Raw genomic sequence first — 24,356 nt, forward strand, 5'->3', positions numbered from 1 at the left:
TTAAAATGAACAATATTATATTATTGTGAAGACAAGTGGAGGGTCGTCCCTAACGATATAAAATCTTATTCCCCACGAACTACCCTAATTTCCTGTGGAAATAGGGTTTCCATATTTAGGAGGTGACCCAACCTTAACAAAAAAAAAAAAAAAAAAAAGCACAACATTGTTAGTGACAATCCAGCTTGACCCATGAATGGCCCTAAAGTTTGGGGACGTTATCGTTACTTACAAAAGACACTGGAGAAGTAGTGAGGGCAGGCGTCATTAGCAAACATGAACAGTTGAAGCAGAAACAACAGTGCAGTTGACATTGGAGGATGCCCAACCCATCCCAACTTGTGGTGCTCACTCTCTTCTATAACACTCCTTTTCAATATCAATTTCACTTCCTTTCACGGAAAAAGACCCTGGTACGCTCCGGGTGCTCGTCGTTCGCATAATTTGGATTTCGTCCGCAACTTTAGCCTCTTCACAAAATAAAGACCTTGCCTTTTTCGAACATATCACGAGCATCTAGCACCAGCCTAGAAAACTATTTAACATATTCTTAGATATTCCCGATATGGTAGAACAATGCATGTTGTTAAAGCAACTTTAACTCCATGGGCTTGAATACGTCTCTTAATTAGATGCTTTCCTATGTATATGTTAGGACGATGCCCAAATCCCTTTCCTTGAAACTCCACAAGGAGCTAAGGTCGAGGCTAAGGTTAGAGGCATGTGTCTTGTAATCCCATGACCTGCTGTGTCTCTGTTCGGTTCGATTTAGATCATGTTCTTTCTCCAGCCAAATAAATTTACAAATTAAACACATTTATCGTTATTGTCACGTTTAAGGTCGGTGCATTTTTACTTTCCAAATTTTAAATTAATGTCATAATGATTAATTTAAAATTATTTTCATTTGATTTTATTTAAAACATTCTCAAAATTATTTAAATAAAATTATTTATTTTTTCACAAGTCCAATCATAATTATAATTTTATAATGAAAAATTACTACTATCTATTTAATTTCAAAATTTCTCTATAATTTACCTTAATCTCGACATTTAATTCACGTGTAAAAGATACATTAGTAAACTAATTTTATAATAAATAATACTAATAACAGTTTTTTATAATATAGTCAAATCTTTAATAGGTTATTAAAATATGACGTGGAGTGCCATCATCCACTTGATTTTACAATGTGTGCTAATTTAATTTGTAGGAGAAATTATTATAAATTTTGTGTTTAATGATGCAATAAGAACCGTACAAATCTAATACTCTTCTTAAATGAATAATATATTTTTTTAATTTAATAATACTTAGAGTCGGATCCAATGTCCCATAGCTTACTCGAGAGAACATATCAGAACTATACTTTGATAAATAACTAATCTAATATATATATATATATAATGAAAAATTGTAAAAATATAATAATAATAATTATTATTATTATAAAAAAAATGGTACTTATCATATAGGTAAAATATTTATAAGATGAAATGGCTATCAATATTTAAAAAAAAAAAAAAAAATTGGTATTACCAAATGACCAAAAAACCCTTGTACTCCAACAAGGCATTTGGATATAAAAGGGAGGTGTGGTAGTGCAAAATTCTTCATCCCATCTATTTCCCATTTCTTTAAGAAATTTAGCCTTTTGAGATACAAATATTTGTATCTCAATAAACCCAAATTCAGGTGACTACTTCATTATATTTTTACTTTATTTTATTTATTTTCTATGTAAAGTGAATTTAAAATGGCATTGCATCGTGTTATTAGGAATGGAGGCGAATACGACCGTAGCCATAAACTGTCCGTCAGAGATGAAAGCAACATCAAATGGAGTATTTCAGGGCGACAATCCGCTTGATTTCGCTCTTCCTTTGGCGATTCTTCAAATATGTTTGGTAGTCATTCTCACTCGTGTTCTTGGTTTGCTTTTCCGACCACTCAGACAACCTCGTGTCGTTGCAGAGATCGTTGTAAGTTTAATGAAATTTTAAGGAGATATCTAAAATTGTGGAGCTATTAAAAAAAAAAGTATGAATTGTTGCATGTGTCTAATAATAAATGAAAAATATTAAACAATTTGTGGTATGCTAAGAAATGATATGCGTTTATTATGGTTGACGTTAGGGCGGAATATTGCTGGGACCATCAGCGGTGGGTCGGAGCCATGAATTTCTACACGCAGTGTTCCCGGAGAGAAGCCTAACAATGTTGGACACGTTGGCCAATCTGGGTCTGCTCTTCTTCTTATTTCTAGTTGGGCTCGAGCTGGATCCCAAGTCCCTCCGCCATACCGGAAAGGCCGCCATGGGCATCGCCCTCGCCGGAATCACCCTCCCCTTCCTCCTCGGCATCGGCACCTCCTTTGTCCTCCGTTCCACCATCTCCCAAGGCGTCCATGCCCCTCCCTTCCTTATCTTCATGGGCGTAGCTCTCTCCATCACTGCCTTCCCTGTTCTGGCCCGTATTCTGGCCGAGCTCAAGCTTTTAAACACTAACGTCGGCCGTATGGCTATGTCCGCCGCCGCTGTCAACGATGTCGCCGCCTGGATCTTCCTCGCTCTCGCCATCGCCCTCTCCGGTACTGGCCGCTCCCCTCTCGTCTCCCTCTGGGTCTTCCTCTTTGGGTTTGCTTTTGTCCTGTTCTGCTTCTTCACTCTGCCGCCCATTTTCCGGTGGATGTCCAGTCGCTGCTCCGACGGCGAACCCATCAGCGAACTCTATATTTGCGCTACCTTATCCATCGTCCTCGCCGCTGGATTCTTCACCGATTTAATCGGAATACACGCCCTCTTTGGCGCCTTCGTTGTAGGCGTTCTTGTACCGAAAGACGGCCCACTGGCCGGCGCGCTCGTCGAGAAAGTCGAAGGTCTGGTCTCTGGTCTCTTCCTCCCTCTTTATTTCGTTTCTAGCGGATTGAAAACCAACATCGCCACCATCAAAGGCGCCCAATCGTGGGGTCTCCTCGTTCTCGTTGTTTTCACCGCTTGTTTGGGGAAAGTCCTGGGCACCATCGCCGTCGCACTCTTCTGCAAAATGCCATTCCAAGAATCAATCGCTTTGGGATTCTTGATGAACACGAAAGGGCTCGTGGAATTAATCGTCCTCAACATCGGGAAAGACAGAAAAGTTCTGAACGATCAAACTTTTGCAATTCTCGTTCTAATGGCTATCATCACGACCTTCATCACAACCCCAATCGTGATGGCGGTTTACAAACCGGCAAAGAGAAAAAGCAAATCTGAATACATAAACAGAACAATTGAGCGTGAGGATCCCAATTCAGAGCTGCGGATTTTGGCTTGTTTTCACTCTGTTACCAACATTCCTTCGGTTTTAAACTTGATTGAGGCGTCTCGTGGGGCGGAAGGAAAAGAATGGGTTGGGCGCCGGGTTTGCGTTTATGCTATGCATTTGATGGAGCTGACGGAGAGGTCGTCGGCCATTTTTATGGTCCACCGAGCTCGGAAGAATCAGCTTCCGTTCTGGAATAAAGGGGGGAAGGCGGATTCGGACCAAATCGTGGTGGCTTTTGAGGATTTTGGGCAGCTTAGTCGGGTGTCTATACGTCCAATGACGGCCATATCTCCACTATCTAGCATTCATGAAGATGTCTGCAACAGCGCCGAGCGGAAACGAGCAGCCATTATCATCCTCCCATTCCACAAACACCAAAGGTTAGTGTTGTTCTCATTTCATTCATACAAAACACACAATAGAGTACCCGAATAACCTACGCTTAATTGAGGTTCAACTCCTTTCTCTTAAGTCTTCGAACCACTTAAGTCACTCTTGACTACACTTTCGAATTAAGGGCATGATTCTGATGCTATGTTAGGAACCACAAATAAATTTCCATAATGGTACGATATTGTCTACTTTGAGTGTAAACTCTCATGGTTTTGTTTTCGGTTTTTTCAAGAGGTCTCGTACTAATAGAGATGTATTCGTTACTTATAAATTCATGATCATTCTCTTAATTCTCTCCCAACAATTCTTAACATTATCGAGCTAATTGATGGTAAATTGTAGGTATGATGGATGTTTGGAGACAACACGAGGCGATTTCCAATGGGTCAATCAAAAAGTTCTCGAACAACCACCTTGCTCTGTTGGGATCTTGGTCGACCGAGGATTTGGAGGTGGGTCTCACATCAGCGCTAGCAACGTCTCTTCCACCATAACCATCTTCTTCTTCGGCGGCCGTGACGACCGTGAAGCACTAGCCTACGGTCGGAGAATGGCCGAACATCCCGGAATAACGCTAAACGTTATCCGCTTCCTTCCAAGCCCCGACATGGTGGTAGAATCCATTGTGGTTGACATTAACAAATACGACACAAATGATGTTTCAGCAAGCATAGATGAGAGGGTACTGTCGGAGTTGAAGATGAAGAAAACAGAGGAGAAGTCGATTAAGTATGAAGAGAGGGTTGTGAGCAATAGCTGCGACGCCATTGATGTAATGAGGGAGTTTGGTAGATGCCATTTGATATTGGTGGGTCGAATGCCAGAAGGGCGAGTAGTGGAGAGCTTTCATTTGAAGAGTGTGGAATGTCCTGAGTTGGGGCCAATTGGGAGCTTGTTCACATCGCCAGAACTCCTCACATCAGCATCCCTGTTGGTGATTCAACAGTTTCGTGGTCCCTTGTCTTCTTTTTCCACATCTGCAATGGTTTTGCCTGAGGAGGTTAAGGCGTAAACGTGTCGTTACATACTCGTTTTCTTCATTGTCTGTCGTATCGTTATCATTTGAAAATGATATGAGGTCGACGAATGGTTGAAGAACTATTTATGAAGACAAGACTCATAGTGTGATCGAAAGGAGTAGATACTCTGATCGTATTGAAATTTTTTATCGTAAATGTATGGTATTTGTTCAAATTGAAAGGAGGGAGGAGGAAGTAGGGTTGCCCCTGTAAGCTGTGTGCTTCTGTAAATCAAAATGATTTCTCGAGGGATGCACAGTGCTATGGTCATGCTTGTCCAAAGCGTGTTGTCTATAGTCGAATGTTGGACATCCTGAACATGTTGCATTCCCAACTCCTTCTACTTGCTTTCATTTTAGATAGGGCTTTACTATTTCATGTTGCTTTCATTTCACCAAAATTATGTCTATATTTGTTATGGCTAAAATGCCCCCCTACTACATGGGGATATAACTAGTTGTCACTTTTTCATACCTAGATTATATATGATCAAAGTCGTCGTTGTTACCTAATCACTTTTAGCTTATAATATTGCTTTATTTCAAATTGTTTTCGACATATTTTCTCGCTCACGTTCTCCAAAATATTTTTCTTAAACATAACTCAAGACTCGAGCATACGCTACGTTGTCCGCAAAGTCCGAATTTTTCACGACTAACTTGTTTGCTAGGTTAGAATAAGTGTTGTACAATCATCATTCCACTATCGCGAGAGTGCAATTGTCACACATAACAATACATTATATTTCAACCCTTTTTTGATGTTCAATAAATAAATCATTTAGATTTGTGTTACAAAGATACTTTTGAGAACAAGATTTTGTTAACTTGGCCTAGTTATTATTTTAATTTGATTTAAAATTTAAAGTAATTAACTTTCATAGAAAACTTCCAAAAAAAAAAAAAAAATCTCATTAAAAGGTTGATAGTTACAAACTTTTTAAGGAATATTACAACTTAAAACATAAATTTTCCATAAATAACCTTGCAAACGTTTTAGGATTATTTGTGTCTGTGCATATGTGTTAGGTTGGATTGGGTTGAGGGAGAAATTTTTTTTTGGATAAACTCAAAATTTTAGTTTGGATTGATTGAGTTAATGATTGGAGCCACTCAGAGTTCATAGCACAAATAAATCTAACCCTTGTTTATGGATCAAGTCGGGTTTGGTTATGAAGTTATTTTTTTTAATTATTTAAAAAAAAATGATCAAACCCTGTATAAGGAATAATAGTACAATTAAACTAATTAGGTAAGAAACAACTTAGAACTTAACTGATAAACAAATAATTATACCTGTTCTTCACCATTAAAATAGCGTAACTTAGCAAAGAGGTGGAGAGACGGAGAGAAGTAGAAGACTGCAATACTCTGTTTTTTTTCAGTGTGAGAAGTTGAATCGACAATAATGGCTACCAATGCCACTGCTACAGGCGTATGTCCGGCACCCATGAAGGCCACTTCAAATGGTGTTTTTCAAGGCGATAATCCTCTGAATTATGCGCTTCCTCTCGCCATCCTTCAGATTTGTCTCGTCGTTCTTCTCACTCGTGCTCTCTCTTTTCTTCTCCGGCCAATTCGACAGCCTCGTGTCATTGCTGAGATCGTCGTATGTTCTTTTATCTAACTAACTTCTGTTATCATCTTCACATTCTTATGGATCCGAAGAATTGTTCTTTTTGAGTAAAACTTTTTGTTCTTTTGCAAGGGAGGAATCTTGCTGGGTCCATCGGCGTTTGGCCGGAACTTGAACTACTTAAACACATTCTTTCCGGCGAAGAGCCTCACCGTATTGGATACGTTGGCCAACTTGGGTCTTCTCTTCTTCCTCTTTCTCGTCGGCTTGGAGTTGGACCCCAAATCGCTCCGCCGTACCGGAAAACGAGCAATGTGCATTGCCTTAGCTGGAATCACCCTCCCGTTCATCATCGGCATCGGCACCTCCATCATTCTCCGATCAACCATTTCCAAAGGTGTCGATGAAGCCGCTTTCCTTGTCTTCATGGGTGTCGCTCTTTCAATCACTGCATTTCCCGTTCTGGCGAGAATTTTGGCTGAGCTCAAGCTTTTGACCACTGACGTCGGTCGCATGGCCATGTCTGCGGCCGCTGTCAATGACGTGGCGGCGTGGATTCTTCTAGCGTTGGCAATTGCACTCTCCGGCACTGGCAACTCCCCTCTTGTTTCCCTTTGGGTTTTCTTGTCTGGCTCTGGTTTTGTCCTGTTTTGTATCTTTTTCTTTCCGCCGGTGTTCCGGTGGATGTCGCAACAGTGCTCTGAGGGTGAGCCGGTGAAGGAACTGTACATTTGTGCCACTTTGTCGATTGTTTTGGCTGCTGGGTTCGTCACGGATTTGATCGGAATCCATGCCCTGTTCGGAGCTTTCATCATAGGAGTTCTGGTTCCTAAAGAAGGCCCATTCGCCGGAGCTCTGGTTGAGAAAGTTGAAGATCTCGTCTCTGGTCTTTTTCTTCCACTATACTTCGTTTCAAGCGGATTAAAAACAAACGTGGCAACAATTAAAGGAGCTCAATCATGGGGTCTTCTTGTTTTAGTCATTTTCAACGCCTGTTTTGGTAAAATCGTCGGAACTGTTTCCGTTGCCATGTTCTGCGAAGTTCCATTACAAGAATCATTGGCTTTGGGGTTTTTGATGAACACGAAAGGCCTAGTCGAATTAATCGTTCTAAACATCGGCAAAGATAGAAAGGTTCTGAACGATCAGACATTTTCGATTATGGTTCTAATGGCGATCTTCACAACGTTCATCACAACTCCAATTGTTATGGCGGTTTACAAGCCGGAGAAAAAACAGAGCAAATCCAATTACGAGTACAGAACACTCGAAAGGGAAGATCCTGATTCCCAGCTCCGGATTTTGGCTTGTTTCCACTCCATCGACAATATTCCGGCGATGATTAACCTAATTGAGGCCTCAAGAGGAATAGAAAAGAAAGCAGGTCTCTGTGTTTATGCTTTGCATTTAATGGAGCTAACAGAGAGATCCTCTGCCATTCTTATGGTTCACAAAGCACGAAAAAACGGCGTACCCTTTTGGAATAAAGCTCGGTCCGATTCGAGCCAGATTGTTGTCGCTTTCGAAGCATTCCGGCAGCTCAGCCGGGTCTCAATCCGACCGATGACCGCCATTTCTGCTCTGTCCGACATGCACGAAGATATCTGCAGTAGTGCAGAGAGAAAAAGGGTCGCCATTATAATCCTCCCATTCCACAAGCACCAAAGATTGGACGGATCTCTGGAAACGACGAGGACCGATTACCGGTTAGTAAACCGAAAAGTTCTGGAACAATCGCCCTGTTCTGTCGGAATTTTGATCGATAGAGGACTCGGCGGTGGGTCCCATGTCTGCGCCAGTAACGTCTGCTCCACTATCGCCGTCTTTTTTTTCGGCGGTCGTGATGACCGTGAAGCTCTGGCGTTCGGGAAAAGAATGGCAGAGCATCCCGGAATCAGCTTGCAGGTCATCCGATTCAGTTTCATCCCCGATTTTACGTCAGAATCCGCCACCGTCTATATAAACAAGGACTCCGCCGTTTTAGACGCCGACGATATGGCGTTGGCGTCAATTGAGTACGAAGAGAGGAAAGTGAGCAAAGGGTGTTCCGCCATTGAAGCAATGAAGGAGTTCAGTAAATGCAATTTGATTCTGGTCGGAAGGATGCCGGAGGGTGAAGTGGTGAGGAGTATCAATATGAACTATTCCGAGGGTTCGGAGCTTGGGCCAATTGGCCGACTGTTAGCGTCGCCGCAGTTTTCGACAACCGCTTCCGTGCTGGTGGTGCAAATGTCTTTAATAAAGTGAATATTATAAAAAAAAAAAATTAATTAAAAAGTAATTTGTATTAGAATAATTTCAAGGAAAATTTATTGAAAAATGGCTCTACTTATGGTGAAAATGGAAAAAAAAAAAATAAATAAAAACTAATTTTTGTTACGTGAATTATCTATTTAGCATTTTTTTTTATTTTTTTATTTTTTACATTCATTGTTTTAAAAAATAATTATGAGTTATATATATATATATATATATATATATATATAATTTGATCATTGAAAAGAGTAGGTAATTTGTAGAACTTGGAGACTGCATGGCTGGTAGTTCAATGGCGTTTATCTAATTTTCTTTTAATCCTTAGCTTCGTGGGAGTTGTTTTGATTGAGAGAACAGCGGCGTAAGATTGTTATTCCGATGTTATTGAGGCGCAGAAACCAAGCCGAAGAAGAAGAAGGAAGAAAGTCTGGTTTCGATCTTTTTCTCTTGCGTTCTAGTTCCGAAATGCTCATGGTTATTCAATCTTCTTCTCTGTTCCTTGTGATTTCACTTTCTAATTTTGTTCGAATCTGGATTGTTTTTTTTTCGTCGACACATTCTTTGTAGGGTTTATTTGTTTGATCGATTTCTGATGTTTGGTTCTGGATTTTTGTTGTGTTTCCAATTCTACTCTTCATTTGTGCGGCTGCAAGATTATGTAGTCTCTTGATGGATCTTTGAGACGGAACATATGCGATTCCTCTACGAGATTTGTCTCTGTTTTTCCCCTTTCTTTCCAAGGTCTAATACTAACAAAATTTAGGATGTACAGTTCTAGGTCCTCAGTTTGATCGAATCTGACTGTAGAAGAATTTGACTCAGCAGATTCTATTTTGATTAGGAACTGGGATTAAAGTAAGCTGTTCTTTGTAAATTTTTGGGGGACAGAATGGCTTTGAATACTACGGCAGTGACCAAATGTCCATCTCCAATGAAGCCAACATCAAATGCCATTTTCGAGGGCGATAATCCTCTTGATTTTGCTCTCCCTCTTCTCATTCTGCACATATGTTTGGTACTCATACTTACTCGTGGCCTTGCTTTTCTTCTGAGGCCATTAAAACACCCACGAGTGATTGGAGAAATTATTGTGAGTCTGTTCATTCTTTGGAGGCTAGAAGTGTTCGATTCATGACTTTTGTCTATTGGATTAAAATATTATTACATCTATATATTGTGAGATCCCACGTCCGTTGGGAAGAAGAACGAAACTTTCTTTATAAGAGCTTTCTAAAACTTTAAGAGAAAGCTCTGATAGATTGTTGAATTAAAATGCTGCTTTATTTCAATTGCTATTGATTACACTTATGACTTGCCTCTTGTTGCTAGGGAGGAATACTTCTTGGTCCATCGGCTCTTGGACGTAACAAGAACTTTCGTTATACGATATTTCCATCCAATATTATCATATTGTTAGATGCCTTAGCAAACACAGTGGATTGTTATTCTTCCTCTTTCTTGTGGGTCTTGAGTTGGATCTAAAGTCGATACGTCGTACTGGAAAGAAGGCCCTTGGCATTGCTGTTACTGGAATCAGCCTTCCCTTTGCTCTAGGAATTGGATCATCATTTGTCCTCCAAAGAACCATATCCAAAGGTGTAAATGCTTCTGTATTTCTCATATTCAAGGGAATTGCACCTTCAATAACAGCATTTCCCGTCCTAGCTCGTATTCTTGCCGAGCTTAAACTTCTAACCATTGATGATGGCAGGATGGCTATGTCTGCTGCAGCAGTGAACGACATAGCTGCATGGATTCTCCTTGCTCTTGCATTGCATTATCTGGTTCCAATAAATCTCCCCTAACTGCAGTTTGGGTTCTTTTATCTGGCTGCACCTTTGTTGTTGCTGATATGTTATGCCGGTACGTGAGATCTACATATGCACTATATTAGCTATCGTCCTTACTGCTGGATTTGTCACAGATTTTATTGGGATACATGCTATGTTTGGAGCTTTTGTTGTTAGTGCTGCATTGGCAATGGAGACAGTGCAGGAGCTGAAAAGCTGCAATCTGTATCTCATTGGCCAAACACCGGGTATCAAAGCAACGTTTGGCTTGATCAAAACTGGGTGTCTAGAGGTCGATCTAGTCGGGACTTTGTTGGATGATGAAAGTCCTACATTGGCTAATTTATGAAATAATTATAGGTTTATAATCAAATAATATTATTTTCATTGGTACAGGCCTTTTGAGTCAGCCCAAAAGTAAAGTCAAGAGTTTATGATCAAAGTGGACAATAATAGAGGAGGTGTTGGATGATAAAAGTTACACATCGACCAATTTAAGGAATGATATTAGTTTATAATTAAATAATATTATCTCCATTAATATGATATGAATACAATAAATATATATTTTTCTTTTATATTTAATACATATAATATATTAAATATTTATTTAATTTTTTTTCAACTAAATTGATACTTTTTAATATTGTTACGAGTTGAGACCTTATAAACCTACGAATTATAAGCTCCAAACACAAAATTAATTCATTAAACACTTTAATTAATCAATTTTCATTTATAACTTATAGGTTACTCCACTATAGATCTAAAGTTGCATTATTATGCATGATAAGACACATTGTGTTCATTGATATAATTATTACAATCAAGTCAATCTGTTACGAGTTGTATATCCTGGTCAAAAGTATATTTTACTCATGCAATTATATCTTACACTTTAAGTACCATCAATCAAGTCCATCTCGGGCAAATAAAATAGTAAAGCTCCATTTATAGTGGTCGTTGCGACCATGCAATCATTTCGATCGTTTTCATACATCATAAAATTTTTCGAAAGATCACAAATTAAACACTTAAAACTTTTTTTTTTAATTGACTTCAAATCTATTAATAAAGCTATAACAAACAGTTGGTGGGTTTTGTTCACCCACCAATTTGGTGCATATAAAATAAGATAAAGTGACCAACTTCCCCATTACATTATTTCTTGTTAATAATTTGCTTTGAATTTCATTTTCACCCTTTTCTTTGTTTATCATTCTATTTTTTAATTCTTTGAAAAGACTTATGAACCTCACCACTTTAGGAGTGGTTCAACGTCTTTCCTTTTAAACTTAATTTATTAAATCAATTTTCAACCTAAATAAATAATTCAATTTATAATTCATACGAGTCAAACTAATCAAAATTAGGCTTTGCTAATATCAAATTATACCTAAGCATAATTAATGAAATCAACATATTACCTCTCTGCTTCTCCCCCTATATAACACCCACCGGAATCTGCTCCATTTTGAAAAACTGTGCCCTAGATCTTCGAACACAATGTCTCGCAAATCTCCGATTACCAATCTCCTCTTCCTCCTCATCTTCTTATTCGCATTCTCCGCCGCCGCAAAATCCCGCTCCCACCGCCCCCGCCGCCCCTGCCGCCACCTGGTGTTTTACTTCCACGACATTATCTACAACGGCGAAAACGCGGAGAACGCCACTGCCGCCATCGTCGGAGCACCGGCGTGGGGAAACACTACGATTCTGGCCGGACAGAACCACTTCGGCGACATGGTGGTGTTTGACGATCCAATCACGATGGATAACAACTTGCACTCGCCGGCGGTAGGGCGGGCGCAGGGGTTCTACATTTACGATAGGAAGGAGATCTTCACGGCGTGGCTTGGATTCTCGTTTGTGTTCAACTCGACGGAGCATAGAGGGAGCTTGAACTTTGCGGGCGCGGATCCGCTGATGAACAAGACGAGAGATGTGTCGGTGATCGGCGGGACGGGGGATTTCTTCATGGCGAGAGGGATTGCGACTCTGTCCACGGATTCGTTTGAAGGAGAGGTTTATTTTAGGCTTAGGGCGGATATTAAACTCTACGAATGCTGGTGATGCTGATTTGTTAAGAACCGTCGATTTCGAGTTTCTGTTTTGTCGTTTTTGTTGCGTCAAGTTTTCAAAAAAAATTAAAAAATTAAAAAAAAAAAAAAAATAATAATAATAATATGTAGTTTTTGTCGTAAATCTAAACCCTAAACCGTCCCTTCACGATTATAGTAATTTAAATCATATCATTCACATACTTTTATTATACTACGCTCCTAATCACATGGATAACATGCTATATAACAAGGTAAAATTTGTTTACGAGATTTGGTATACTACTTATTTGGATATTAACTCCAATTTTTTAGATTAGTATAGGACAGTATTGATAAAATAAGTTAACAAGAGTACGATATACGTCTTCATGCACGCTACATCTGCGGACCCATGTGCCACTCTCCTCGGCTATTAAAATTAATTTGGCTAACTCTCGAACACGTGAGTAGGAACCATATGTGCCAACCTGCAACAAAATTGAGACAAGATTTTTGCAACTTTTCCAAGTATAAGAACTTGTCGTGTCTGAAAGAGATAATTTGAGCAAAATTTATTGATTTTATTTGAAATCTTATTAATTTCATACCCAAAAATAATTAGATTTTGAAAATAAAATATGGTAGTGAATAATTATTTGGATGGTGGGGCCTTGGTGTATAAACAGTACCCTGTACGACAGCTGACTCGGAGACCGATAAAACGAAGCCCATTAACGTCATTTCACTTCTCATCCATCACCTCATAGTCTCTCCATTCCGGTAGAGATTTCGTCAATTCCTCACCTTTCGGATGCTCCAATCTGACTCCCATTTGACTCCTTAAGAAATGGGCAACTGCAGTGGTCTGCCGGCCCGCCAAATCTTCGCCGGCAACCCCCTCGATCAGCCCGACCACCGCCCTCCCTCAAACGGCGTCGTCAAAGTCCTCCCACCCGATTCCGACCCTTCTCCACCTCCACCCCTTCCCAAACAAATTTCGTCATCATCTGCGCCGCCCGCCGTTGGCCGGGTTCTTGGTCGGTCCTTTTCCGACGTCCGGTCGGTTTACTCCTTTGGCCGCGAGCTGGGTCGCGGCCAATTTGGTGTCACTTACTTAGTCGCACACAAGGAAACGAAGGAGGAGTTTGCCTGCAAATCAATCGCCACTAGAAAATTGATCAGTCAAGATGATGTTGAAGATATCCGTCGGGAGGTTCAGATTATGCACCATCTCACCGGGCACCCCCACATTGTTGAACTGAAAGAAGTGTACGAAGATCGCCATTATGTCAATTTGATTATGGAGCTCTGCGCCGGCGGTGAATTGTTCGATCGTATTATTGCTAAGGGACACTACTCTGAATCCACTGCGGCCTCGCTTTGCCGGCAGATTGTGACGGTCGTTCATAATTGTCACTCCATGGGAGTTATGCATAGGGACTTGAAACCGGAGAACTTCTTGTTTTTGAGTACTGATGAGAATTCGCCTCTCAAGGCTACGGATTTTGGGCTTTCTGTGTTCTTCAAACCAGGTCTGTGTGATTCCTTTTGCTCTGTTTTTTTTCCTTCTTTTTATCCTTTTTTCTCTCAAGTCAGCTTCCTGAGTGTGTTAATTGGATATTTTAAGCTGCTTTAACTGTTTAGGGTGGGGAGGTATTCAATTGGTGCGTTGGACGTGTTGAAAATCATTGGTGGGGATTTGTTTATGACAATTTGGCTTGTTTGGATACAGGTGATGTTTTTAAAGATCTAGTTGGAAGTGCATACTATGTAGCTCCAGAAGTTCTTCGTCGAAGTTATGGACCCGAGGCTGATAGTTGGAGTGCTGGAGTTATACTATACATTCTACTCAGTGGAGTTCCTCCTTTCTGGGCAGGTTCCTCTCTATGTCTCTTTATCAAGTCTCAACGTCAATTCATTTTTTGTGATTATGTCATTTGAACAAAGATTTGGTTTCTCTATCTAATCCTGATAGTACAATATGTAATATAACATGCTATTGCTCATTTCCTTAGGACATTGCTTGAAATTTATTTCCTTATTTGTAAATGGGTGTTCCTTCTATTTAAGAACCCATTTCTTCTCCTAAAATGTTCTCTCTTATGTTGAGAAATCCTAAAAAACCAACCTTAAACCTAGCGGCTGCTGCCGACGGTTGTTGTTTGCTGCCTCCAGCCGTCTGCTTTTACCCAATGCCACCCTCAGACAAGTTTGTGTCTCCTTGGGCTCCATGAAATCACGGCCTTCATTCACAGATTCGCGTTCTTTGTTCTAGTTTTATACATGGATTTGTGGGGGTGTCTGCATATGAGCTTGTTGTTGTCTTTGTTGCTGACCACCACCATTGCTGCCTTCTGGTTCATGCTCCTTTGTTGGAGGGAATCTAGTTACCTTGCAAAGCAAATGACAAGCTATAGTGGTTAGAAGTAGTGTTGAAGTTGAGTTTAGGGACTTAGTCCATACGATTTGTGAGAGTATATGGATAAAGTGATATTGGAAGAATTGAAATTCTCTCGGATGATGCCTATGTGTATTTATTATGACGATGGGGCAACGATTTCCATTGTCCACAATCAAATCCTTCATGATAGAACAAATTATATTGAGGTTGATGAACATTTCATAAAGAAGAAAAATGATGTGGGAGTAATATGCATTTTCTGCCCTCCTACGACAGAGCAAATTGTTTATGTGTTAATAAAGAGGCATCTCATGATTAACAAGTTGGAAATGATATCTTCAAACGGGGGAGTGTTGGTTATTTCCTTTTCAGTTAATCAGTATTTATTTTCTTTATTATATTATATTGCTGGAAATTTATCTGTTTTCATTTGTAAATAAGTTTCTCTTCTATTTAAGAACTCTTTTCTTCTTGAAATAACTCGTGGTTTTAGATCCTCATTTCTTTTTTTAAATTCTTTTCATGTTCAGAGAATGATCAAGGTATTTTTGATGCTATTCTTCGGGGACATATTGATTTCTCATCGGATCCTTGGCCTTCCATATCCAGTGGTGCCAAAGATCTGATTCGAAAGCTGTTGCAGTCCAATCCTAAAGAGCGATTATCCCCCTTTGAAGCTCTAAGTAAGTTTCCATCTCCAAGACAGATCATGCTAACAGAAATGATTACACATTCTATGATGAAAATTGTCTACCCGAAATTTTAGCCACATTGCCCCTGCAAATAAAACTAAAGTAATGATAATGTAGTTGCAGTTTGGTGAGGCAATGAATAATCACAGGAATTTTTCATTAATGTTCTTTTATGCTGCCCGTCGACTGATATTTGTATGTTATAACGTGCAGATCATCCATGGATGAAAGAAGATGGGGAAGCACCTGACAAGCCTCTTGATATTGCTGTTTTGACTAGAATGAAACAGTTCAGAGCAATGAACAAACTCAAGAAAGTAGCTCTAAAGGTGGGAGAATCTCCACCATAACATCACTTAAAAAGTGTTTAATTTTCCTTTGAACAATTTTTATGAGAAAAACTGATGAAGGTGTAGGTCTCCATAACCAGAGCTGAAAAGTTAATTAAAACGAAGTGTTTGTACTTGCTTTAAGTACATATCTTAAAATGTTACTTCATTTTCTGTAGGTGATTGCTGAAAATCTTTCAGAAGAAGAAATTGTGGGATTAAAGGAGATGTTCAAGTCAATGGATACTGATAATAGTGGAACTATCACTTTCGAGGAGTTGAAGGCTGGTCTTCCGAAACTGGGTACGAAGCTTTCCGAGACTGAAGTTAGGCAGCTGATGGAAGCAGTAATTTTACTTTCTTCCCCTTTGTTATGCCTTTCTTCTCTCTATTTGTATTGAACTTACAGAAAACATTTTCTGTCACTTCATCAATGACAACTATTTGTGCTTTTCAGGCTGATGTGGATGGAAATGGAACAATTGACTACATCGAGTTTATTACAGCTACTATGCACATGAACAGAGTCGATAGAGAGGATCACTTATTCAAAGCTTTTGAATACTTCGACGAAGACAAAAGCGGGTAATGTTTGCTGTTTTATTTTAGTCTATGATTTTGGCTTTGGACTTAATCCGCTGTTCTGATACATATACCGTAGGTATATCACAATGGAGGAGTTGGAGTCTGCCCTCAAGAAGTACAATATGGGTGATGAAAAAACAATAAAGGAGATTATCGCAGAAGTTGACACGGATAATGTACAATTCTGTTCTTCCTTTTAGTTACTTCCTCAAGTGCATCTTTCCTGGTTTTCGACTATCAATTTCTCTCTAGCAAAGTCATACCAACATAAATAGGTGTATAAAATGTGAAGAAAATTGTGTATGCGACTTTGGTAGTTTTACATTACTTCATTTTCCATCAGCATTGAGATACAACCTATAGAACTGATTCTGTTCAAGTAAGGTTATATAATTTTCCATCGGCATTTCCTTAATTGCTCAATTCAGTTAATGCAACTTCTTCACATGAGGGAAAGCTCAATCTTTCTGTAGAACAGCATGTACGAAGACTCCATAGAAGACAAAAATGGTCCTAGAAACTTGTTTCAGACCATAGTCTAGTTCCAAACAACATCAAAATTCTGGTATGATGTTTTGTTCTCTTGCTAATGAAAATTTTCTGGTTGATTTACACCAGGATGGACGAATAAACTACGACGAATTCGTTGAAATGATGAGGAAAGGAAACCCGGAGTTGACAACAACCAGACGGCAAAAATGAAGCTGAGTTTCTTCGTTCTTTTGGCTGTGTTGTCTGTTCCATTAGGGTTGAAGTTTTGTTTACAGGAAACTTCAACTATTCTGAGCCTTTTTGTGTGTGTTATTCTGAGATTTGAGTGTATAAGAATATCAATATGCTTGGGTAGATAAGTCTCCTAGGAATGTAATGTTCTTTAGAATGAAAATGTAATGTCAGTCTGTAAATCCACCAAATGACCAGAGAGGAAGAGAAAAATGTACTCATCTTTAGTTTTGTTTTATCAGTGAGCTTGAAAAAGGCCACACTGTTATTGTTGTTGAAAAAAGATAAAGAACCTGTTCTTGTGCTCTGATCTGATTGCTTTGATCTTGATCGTTTATAAACGTTTCAAAGCTATTATAAGAAAATGTTCAAAAACAGAGATTGACAATACTGCAACCCTTGAAGGGTGTGACAGACAATCCAAAATTGTGGATTTTATTTTAGTCCATCCGCAGGTTCTAATTTATCTACACCGTCCTTCCATGGCTCGCATCTGGGAGCAAACTTCGAGAGAAAGGGAGACAGGAAAAACAGGAAAGGTGAGGCAGGGCGCGTGTGAGTGTGACTCCGAAAAAGAAGGAAAAACCGGGTACCCGATTCAGACACAGTACCATGTAACCACCCCAAAAAAAGGCTCGCAGTCCGAGGTATATGCCTTAAAAAACTGCAAACCCAGAAACACCCACGAGACAAATCTCCTCCTCAGATCAGATCGGGTTCCGCCTAGAAGTACAAGGAGAAACAATCGGTGCGTTTGTTCCCATATTGTGGCGTTGGAAAAGGGTTGGTTTTGTTTTGGTTTTGTTTTGGTTTGATAATGGAGCAGAAGGGTTTGTTGGTGTCGGCGTTGAGTGTCGGCGTGGGAGTGGGTGTGGGGCTGGGTTTGGCCACCGGACAGAGCGTCACCAAATGGTCGTCCTGTAATTCATCGTCCAACGTTATCACTGCTGATAAATTGGAACACGAAATCCTTAAACTCATTGTTGATGGTCGTGAAAGCAAAGTCACTTTTGACCAATTCCCTTACTATCTCAGGTACCCTTGTCTTTCCCTCTCTCTATTGCTCATTCTTATTCTCATATTGCATGCATGCACGCACGCATGTCTATGAGGAATGTTAAACAATAAATTCAAAGTGAAAAATGATATGAAAATTTAAACATCTGAATTTATTATCACGCTTACTTCTTTGGCAAGAAATAAGTTGCATTATTGTTTGGTTGGACTTTTGCATTGTGATCACGACAGTGAACAGACACGAGTTGTATTGACAAGTGCTGCATATGTCCATTTGAAACATGCTGAAGTTTCTAAGTTTACTCGAAACCTCTCCCCTGCAAGTCGAGCCATCTTACTCTCTGGACCTACAGGTCTGATCTGATTTACCTTAATATTATTCAAACCTTTTCTATTCATTCAAAACTTGTCATCTTTGTGTGTATTTTGTTCCTTTCTTGAAGAACTTTACCAGCAAATGCTTGCAAAGGCATTGGCTCACTACTTCGAGGCCAAACTGTTGCTTTTAGATATAACTGCCTTTTCCCTAAAGGTGAAATTTCTGAATTCTCTCGTGCAAGTTTGGTGGGTTTGCTTGTCTTCTTCTTCTTCTTTGGAATTATTCACTTGTTTGTGTTGGGTTCAGATTCAGAGCAAATATGGCACCACTGTTCAGGTATCTGTAAGGCTGTTCTAAACTTAAAAAGATGTGATCTTTCTTGATGTTTGTAAGTGCAATGAAATTTCTGATCCTTTTTTTGAATGATCATATTAGGGTTTTAGACGATCCACTTCAGAGTCAACATTGGAGAGATTGTCTGGCTTATTTGGATCATTTTCAATCCTTCAACCCAGGGAACAACAAAAAATAGGTTGGTTTTTAGCTTAAAACTTTTAAACTATAATGATGGATGAAGTTCCTAATCATGGATCCTTCAAATTTAGCTCGAAACATTATGATATGAATCATGTTTAGAGTTTTTTCTTTTGGAAATATTGTTTTTCTTCACGTTTTCGATCTTAGGCTAATCAACACGAGTTCGTGTTCATTGTGTTGCAGGTTCATTACGAAGGCAAAGTAGTGGTGTGGAACTTGCATCACGGTATGCTGCCTGACTTATTTAAGTCTCGATTCTGTCATTAAGAAAAGCATTGTTGAGATTAAATGAAAATATATACATATTTTGTTTGAATTTGCAGGGGAAAGGAAGGATCTTCCAGTCTCCCGAAACTTCGAAGAAACGCCTCTGCTGCTGCTAACATTAATAACCTTGCAACACAAGGCAATGTTGAGAAGCCAGGTCTGCCTGCCTTTCAAATCTTCATATGAATGATTGGTGAACATAAAATATTCAAACGAAGTGTCTGAGTACTTGTCTCATGATTTCTAAATTTCCTTCCATTTCGGTCGAGCTCAACGATGAGTGAGATCGTTGTTTGAAGAAATGCACAGATTATCAGCAACCATAACTGTTTTTTTTTTTTATCGTGCATATCGTTAAAACTACTCATTGGTTGCTGAAGATGCTTTGTGATTCTTTTCAAGCTTGAAGCCAGACTCTGCTTTTGATTGTTCTTTTGACTGATTTCTTGACTTAGTTGAAGTTTAATTGTTTGTAGCTCCCCTTAAGCTCATGACCAGATGGCCTTTTGAGGAGAAACTTCTTATACAGTGTCTGTATAAGGTAATAATGAGTAGCATTCTTCATTGATTCAACTGAAATTTATTAGAACTTTGGTCAGAACACAACTTTTATTTGTTTGCAGGTTCTTCTATATGTATCGAAAGCGAGTCCCATTGTTTTATATCTTCGTGATGTAGATAGGTTCTTATCCAAGTCAAATAGGGTATATAACTTGTTCCAGAAAATGCTACAAAAGCTGTCAGGCACCATTTTGGTTCTTGGTTCGCGTACTATCGATTCAAGCAATGATTATATCGGGGTGGATGATAGGCTCTCTGCTCTTTTTCCATATAATATCGAGATCAAGCCGCCTGAAGATGAATCTCAGCATGTCAGTTGGAAGTCTCAATTGGAAGAGGATATGAAGAAGATCAAGGTTCAGGATAACAGAAACCATGTAATAGAAGTTCTTTCAGCGAACGATCTTGACTGTGATGATCTCGACTCGATCTGTGTTGCTGATACCATGGTTCTCAGCAACTACATAGAAGAGATTGTGGTGTCTGCAATTTCTTATCATCTAATGAACAACAAGGATCCCGAATACAGAAATGGAAAACTGATCATCTCGAGCAAGAGGTAAGATTAGTCCTTCGTGTTTGAGTTCCCATCGTCGGTTATGAGTACTCATAGGTTTGGTCATGGAGCAGTTTGTCCCATGGATTGAACATATTCCAATCAGGAAAATCTAATGGCAAAAACACTGTACAGCTTGAAGCACAAACTGAAGCTTCAAAGGTTCATATTTTAGTTCTGACCATTTTATTTTAACCTTGAGAACGATGGAACAAGATTATTGAGAGCTTTAATTTGTTATCTCTAGGAGTCGGGGGCGGTGAAACCCGAAGCAAAAGCTGGTACCACAGCTCCTGAAACCAAAAGTGAAGCAGCGCCTGCAGCCGTGGCGAAAACTGATGGAGAGGCTACTGCTCCAGCTGCAAAAGCCCCTGTAGGTCTCCACTTTTAATTGTTCTGTTGGCTCTGTGAATTGCAATACTGATGTTTGTATTATGATCAAATGTCACATAGGAAGTTCCACCAGACAATGAGTTCGAGAAACGCATTAGGCCAGAGGTTATACCAGCGAACGAGATTGGTGTTACATTTTCTGATATCGGCGCCATGGACGAGATAAAAGATTCTCTTCAGGAACTCGTAATGCTTCCCCTCCGAAGGCCAGATTTATTTCTCGGAGGGCTTTTGAAGCCTTGCAGAGGCATATTGTTGTTTGGACCTCCTGGAACTGGAAAGACTATGTTGGCCAAGGCCATAGCCAAAGAAGCCGGAGCAAGCTTCATTAATGTATCGATGTCTACCATAACTTCCAAATGGTTTGGAGAAGACGAGAAGAATGTTCGAGCTTTATTCACATTGGCAGCCAAAGTCTCTCCCACCATCATATTTGTAGATGAGGTTGATAGTATGCTCGGGCAGCGGACGAGAGTTGGTGAGCATGAGGCAATGAGAAAGATAAAGAATGAGTTCATGGCTCATTGGGATGGACTCTTGACAAATTCAGGGGAGCGTGTGCTCGTTCTTGCAGCAACAAATAGGCCATTTGACCTCGATGAAGCCATCATTCGGCGGTTCGAGAGAAGGTACTTGTGGTTCTAAATGCACTCATAAACAACGCTTGATGCACCCTCTGCCATGCATATCTTATATGTTACAGATGTTTTTTTCGAATCAACCTTATAACTTTTATGAACAGAATAATGGTGGGATTACCAACACCTGAAAGTAGAGAAAATATATTGAGAGCTCTCTTGGCGAAGGAAAAGGTGGAAGAAGGACTAGACATGAAGGAGCTTGCAACAATGACAGAAGGATATAGTGGAAGTGATCTCAAGGTTTGCTATCATAACTTACTATTTGCTTCTTAAGGACCAAATCCTGTTACTAGTTTCTTCACTCAGAACTTCTTTTGAAACCAGAACTTCTGCATGACGGCTGCTTATCGACCCGTTCGGGAACTAATCCAGCAAGAAAGACTAAAGGATATGGTAAGTGTGAGGGAATCAGTAGCCATATTTGTATCCTTTTATTTGCTTTGTATTCAAGTAAGATACTTCATTTCCCTGTCCATCTCTTTTGCTTTGAAGGAGAAAAGAAAAAGTGCTGCGGAGGCACAGAATGCAGCAGCAGGGGATGCAGCAGGAGATGGCAAAGAAGAAAGAGTAATCACTCTCAGAGCACTAAACATGGAGGACTTCAAACAAGCAAAGAATCAGGTAAATATGAAACATCTCCTTGTTATTCTACACCGCTAGCAGAGGATATTGTCCTCTTTGGTCTTTCCCTCGAAGTTTTTAAAACGCGTCTGCTAGGGGAGGTTTCCACACCCTTATAAAGAATGCTTCGTTGTCCTCCCCTACCGATGTGGGATCTCACATAATCTCTTCCCAACTCCACCAAAATCCGTTTCTTTGCTTCCTCGTCATTTGATTGCCTTTTGTGTCCCTCCCAAAAGTCCATGACTCCCGAACAACAACAACAACAACAACGATATGAATGTCATTGTACAAGTTGTTGGGTTTTGCAGGTTGCAGCCAGTTTTGCAGCAGAAGGAACAATGATGAGTGAATTGAAGCAATGGAATGAGCAATATGGGGAAGGAGGATCAAGAAAGAAGCAACAGTTGTCTTATTTCCTGTGAGGTTAGGCCATGAATGGCTATGATTTGCTGCAACTCTTAGGGCTCTCTTATTTCCATGTGAGGAAGCTTTGTTTGTGTAAATATGAGGAAAGCTTTGATTTGTTCCATTTCTATGGGGCTCTGCTCTGGGAATTACATACCCAACTACTTTCTCTTTCAACCGGCTGGTGCTGGAATCACAGCAAACCAAGCCCCTTTTTTGTTTTTTGTTTTTGGTTCTGAGTTCCTTATCTTATCTTTATATATCAAATTGTTTCTTTTACTTCCTTTCTTCCCCCTCATTTCCACTATTTCATCGCTATATGTTCTCGACTAAAACTCAAAAGAGACCAATAAGTTCAAGATAAAGAATAAATAGGTTCAAGCAATGGAATTGTGAGACTGATGGTGCTCCGTAGTTCAAGAATAAATACTTTTTAGAAATCGTCGGACAATGGAATTGTGTTATCGAGTTGAAGAGGTGAACGAGTAAAAGTGTTATCCTCTTTTTCTTATTTGTTAAGTTCATAATTAATTAATTAATTAAATTTTTTTTTTTTGATAAGAGAATCCCACTTATTGTGGGAATATAATAAAAGAATGGTTTTATTAATTCTCCAAATAAGACAAAAGGAGTTTATAATTTAAAAAAAAAAAAAAAAGTATGATAAAGTAAACCCTAAAACTATAGGTATATATTATAAAAGGAAATAGAAAATTGTAAACATCAGTTTTTCTACAAACTTTAATTAAAAGATAAATAAGAATTATGGCACTGAAATTATTTTTTCAACAGTGAGTTTAAGTCTTTTATATGCGAACTTGAACTTAAAACGATACAATTTTTACTCTCTATTTAATCTTATTGAATTCACCTAATAATAAAAAATTTAAAAAATATATATTTAAATTTGATTAACGCAAAAAATAACCTAATAAATAATTTTATCAATAATATTAAACAAAAAAAAGTTATCTTTTTTTTAATTAAATAAAAATTGAAACATAGAACAATTTATTTATAATTATAATACATTATGGAATTAAAGGGGTTTTAAAAATAAATAGAAGACATTTATTTAGACGTCAAAATCAGTTGAGGTTTAAATAGTTACATTTATTAATTAAGTGGGGATGCTTTTTCTTTCATTTTTCGGCTACTTTTTTTTTTTTTTTTTTTTTTTTTTTTGCTTTCGGCCGAATTTAGTAATGTAATAAATAAATCTCTCTCAAAGCCGTTTTAATTGAATTCTTGACCATCTATAAACTTTATTAAATATTTAATTATTTTTTAATTCCTAAATCTTCAATTTTGTTTTAGTCAATATTTTATAAATTTTAATATTTATTATAATAATCAATTTTATATCTAATAGATAAATTAGTTTCGAATTAAAAAGTCGAGATTTTTTAAATTAGTTTTTTTTTTTAATTTATTACAAATTTTCTCAAATCTATGAATTGGATATTGGGGAAATAAAACTAAGTAAACCTCATTCTTGTATATAATTTTGATCATTAATAATAATAAATTTAAATTATCAAACATGAAGTTTGGAATGAAGCAATTATTAGGGCATTGAGAATAGAGCTCTCCTTTGACTCATTTCTTTTTCAAAATTCCGATTTTTAAAGTGATTTTTATTCTCTTCGATCTTTCATATATTTTTTTCTATCATACCAACAATCAAATCAATTAATTAAAGTTGTGTTACGAGAATCTAAATGAATCATAATTCATATTGTAAGGAAGATAAGGAAGAGAAAAATCGTGTACATTGTGTGTAATATTTCTAACATGTCAGTTATCACGGTCATACTTGTCTAAGACATATTGCTCATAGTCGCATAAGCTAAGATTTTGACACCGGCACCAAAATACTACCTGAAGAGTTATAAAACTCATGTCCATAAAAATCAACTTCA

General features: G+C 38.6%; 5 protein-coding genes across 6 annotated transcripts; all 5 read left to right on the forward strand.

Moving 5' to 3' along the window:
- The first annotated feature begins 1,598 nt into the window (after positions 1-1,598).
- Positions 1,599-5,119, forward strand: LOC111791781 (cation/H(+) antiporter 18). The gene is made up of 4 exons (XM_023673258.2): positions 1,599-1,698; positions 1,783-1,985; positions 2,140-3,689; positions 4,045-5,119. The coding sequence occupies exons 2-4, from the start codon at positions 1,785-1,787 to the stop codon at positions 4,712-4,714; spliced, it is 2,421 nt and encodes an 806-aa protein (XP_023529026.2). The 5' UTR covers positions 1,599-1,698; positions 1,783-1,784; the 3' UTR covers positions 4,715-5,119.
- A 953-nt stretch (positions 5,120-6,072) lies between these two features.
- Positions 6,073-8,573, forward strand: LOC111803910 (cation/H(+) antiporter 18-like). Its single transcript, XM_023688527.2, has 2 exons — positions 6,073-6,329; positions 6,429-8,573. Exons 1-2 carry the CDS (start codon positions 6,129-6,131, stop codon positions 8,541-8,543), a joined length of 2,316 nt encoding a protein of 771 aa, XP_023544295.2. The 5' UTR covers positions 6,073-6,128; the 3' UTR covers positions 8,544-8,573.
- Positions 8,574-11,750: 3,177 nt separating this feature from the next.
- LOC111798602 (dirigent protein) lies at positions 11,751-12,455 on the forward strand. Its single transcript, XM_023681852.2, has one exon. It carries the CDS (start codon positions 11,849-11,851, stop codon positions 12,413-12,415), a length of 567 nt encoding a protein of 188 aa, XP_023537620.2. The 5' UTR covers positions 11,751-11,848; the 3' UTR covers positions 12,416-12,455.
- A 681-nt stretch (positions 12,456-13,136) lies between these two features.
- LOC111798593 (calcium-dependent protein kinase 1-like) lies at positions 13,137-17,243 on the forward strand. The gene is made up of 8 exons (XM_023681841.2): positions 13,137-13,916; positions 14,117-14,260; positions 15,316-15,468; positions 15,691-15,806; positions 15,986-16,153; positions 16,264-16,391; positions 16,468-16,567; positions 17,010-17,243. Exons 1-8 carry the CDS (start codon positions 13,232-13,234, stop codon positions 17,091-17,093), a joined length of 1,578 nt encoding a protein of 525 aa, XP_023537609.2. The 5' UTR covers positions 13,137-13,231; the 3' UTR covers positions 17,094-17,243.
- Positions 17,239-22,658, forward strand: LOC111798566 (uncharacterized). Of its 2 annotated transcripts, XM_023681830.2 has the most exons (16): positions 17,239-18,149; positions 18,363-18,484; positions 18,575-18,663; positions 18,757-18,786; positions 18,886-18,982; positions 19,171-19,213; positions 19,311-19,411; positions 19,731-19,795; positions 19,878-20,374; positions 20,446-20,533; positions 20,619-20,744; positions 20,825-21,393; positions 21,507-21,645; positions 21,730-21,798; positions 21,898-22,026; positions 22,338-22,658. In XM_023681830.2, the coding sequence occupies exons 1-16, from the start codon at positions 17,932-17,934 to the stop codon at positions 22,449-22,451; spliced, it is 2,496 nt and encodes an 831-aa protein (XP_023537598.2). In that variant the 5' UTR covers positions 17,239-17,931; the 3' UTR covers positions 22,452-22,658. The 2 variants fall into 2 exon arrangements, with proteins under 2 accessions (XP_023537598.2, XP_023537583.2); XM_023681815.2 differs by having other exon boundaries at positions 21,730-22,026.
- The last annotated feature ends 1,698 nt before the right edge of the window (positions 22,659-24,356 follow it).

This window comes from Cucurbita pepo, chromosome 1 (genome assembly GCF_057944985.1).
Source record: "Cucurbita pepo subsp. pepo isolate OVF chromosome 1, ASM5794498v1, whole genome shotgun sequence".
NCBI lineage: Eukaryota > Viridiplantae > Streptophyta > Magnoliopsida > Cucurbitales > Cucurbitaceae > Cucurbita > Cucurbita pepo.

Excerpts from the sequence above, each read along its gene's own strand:
- LOC111791781 (XM_023673258.2), top strand. The coding sequence starts at position 1,785 with ATGGAGGCGAATACGACCGTAGCCATAAACTGTCCGTCAGAGATGAAA. Across the intron at positions 1,986-2,139 it reads GTGTCGTTGCAGAGATCGTT|GGCGGAATATTGCTGGGACC; the intron begins GTAAGTTTAATG and ends GGTTGACGTTAG. Across the intron at positions 3,690-4,044 it reads CCATTCCACAAACACCAAAG|GTATGATGGATGTTTGGAGA; the intron begins GTTAGTGTTGTT and ends GGTAAATTGTAG.
- LOC111803910 (XM_023688527.2), top strand. The coding sequence starts at position 6,129 with ATGGCTACCAATGCCACTGCTACAGGCGTATGTCCGGCACCCATGAAG. Across the intron at positions 6,330-6,428 it reads GTGTCATTGCTGAGATCGTC|GGAGGAATCTTGCTGGGTCC; the intron begins GTATGTTCTTTT and ends TTCTTTTGCAAG.
- LOC111798602 (XM_023681852.2), top strand. The coding sequence starts at position 11,849 with ATGTCTCGCAAATCTCCGATTACCAATCTCCTCTTCCTCCTCATCTTC.
- LOC111798593 (XM_023681841.2), top strand. The coding sequence starts at position 13,232 with ATGGGCAACTGCAGTGGTCTGCCGGCCCGCCAAATCTTCGCCGGCAAC. Across the intron at positions 14,261-15,315 it reads AGTTCCTCCTTTCTGGGCAG|AGAATGATCAAGGTATTTTT; the intron begins GTTCCTCTCTAT and ends TTTCATGTTCAG. Across the intron at positions 15,469-15,690 it reads ATCCCCCTTTGAAGCTCTAA|ATCATCCATGGATGAAAGAA; the intron begins GTAAGTTTCCAT and ends TATAACGTGCAG.
- LOC111798566 (XM_023681815.2), top strand. The coding sequence starts at position 17,932 with ATGGAGCAGAAGGGTTTGTTGGTGTCGGCGTTGAGTGTCGGCGTGGGA. Across the intron at positions 18,150-18,362 it reads CAATTCCCTTACTATCTCAG|TGAACAGACACGAGTTGTAT; the intron begins GTACCCTTGTCT and ends TGATCACGACAG. Across the intron at positions 18,787-18,885 it reads AATATGGCACCACTGTTCAG|GGTTTTAGACGATCCACTTC; the intron begins GTATCTGTAAGG and ends TGATCATATTAG.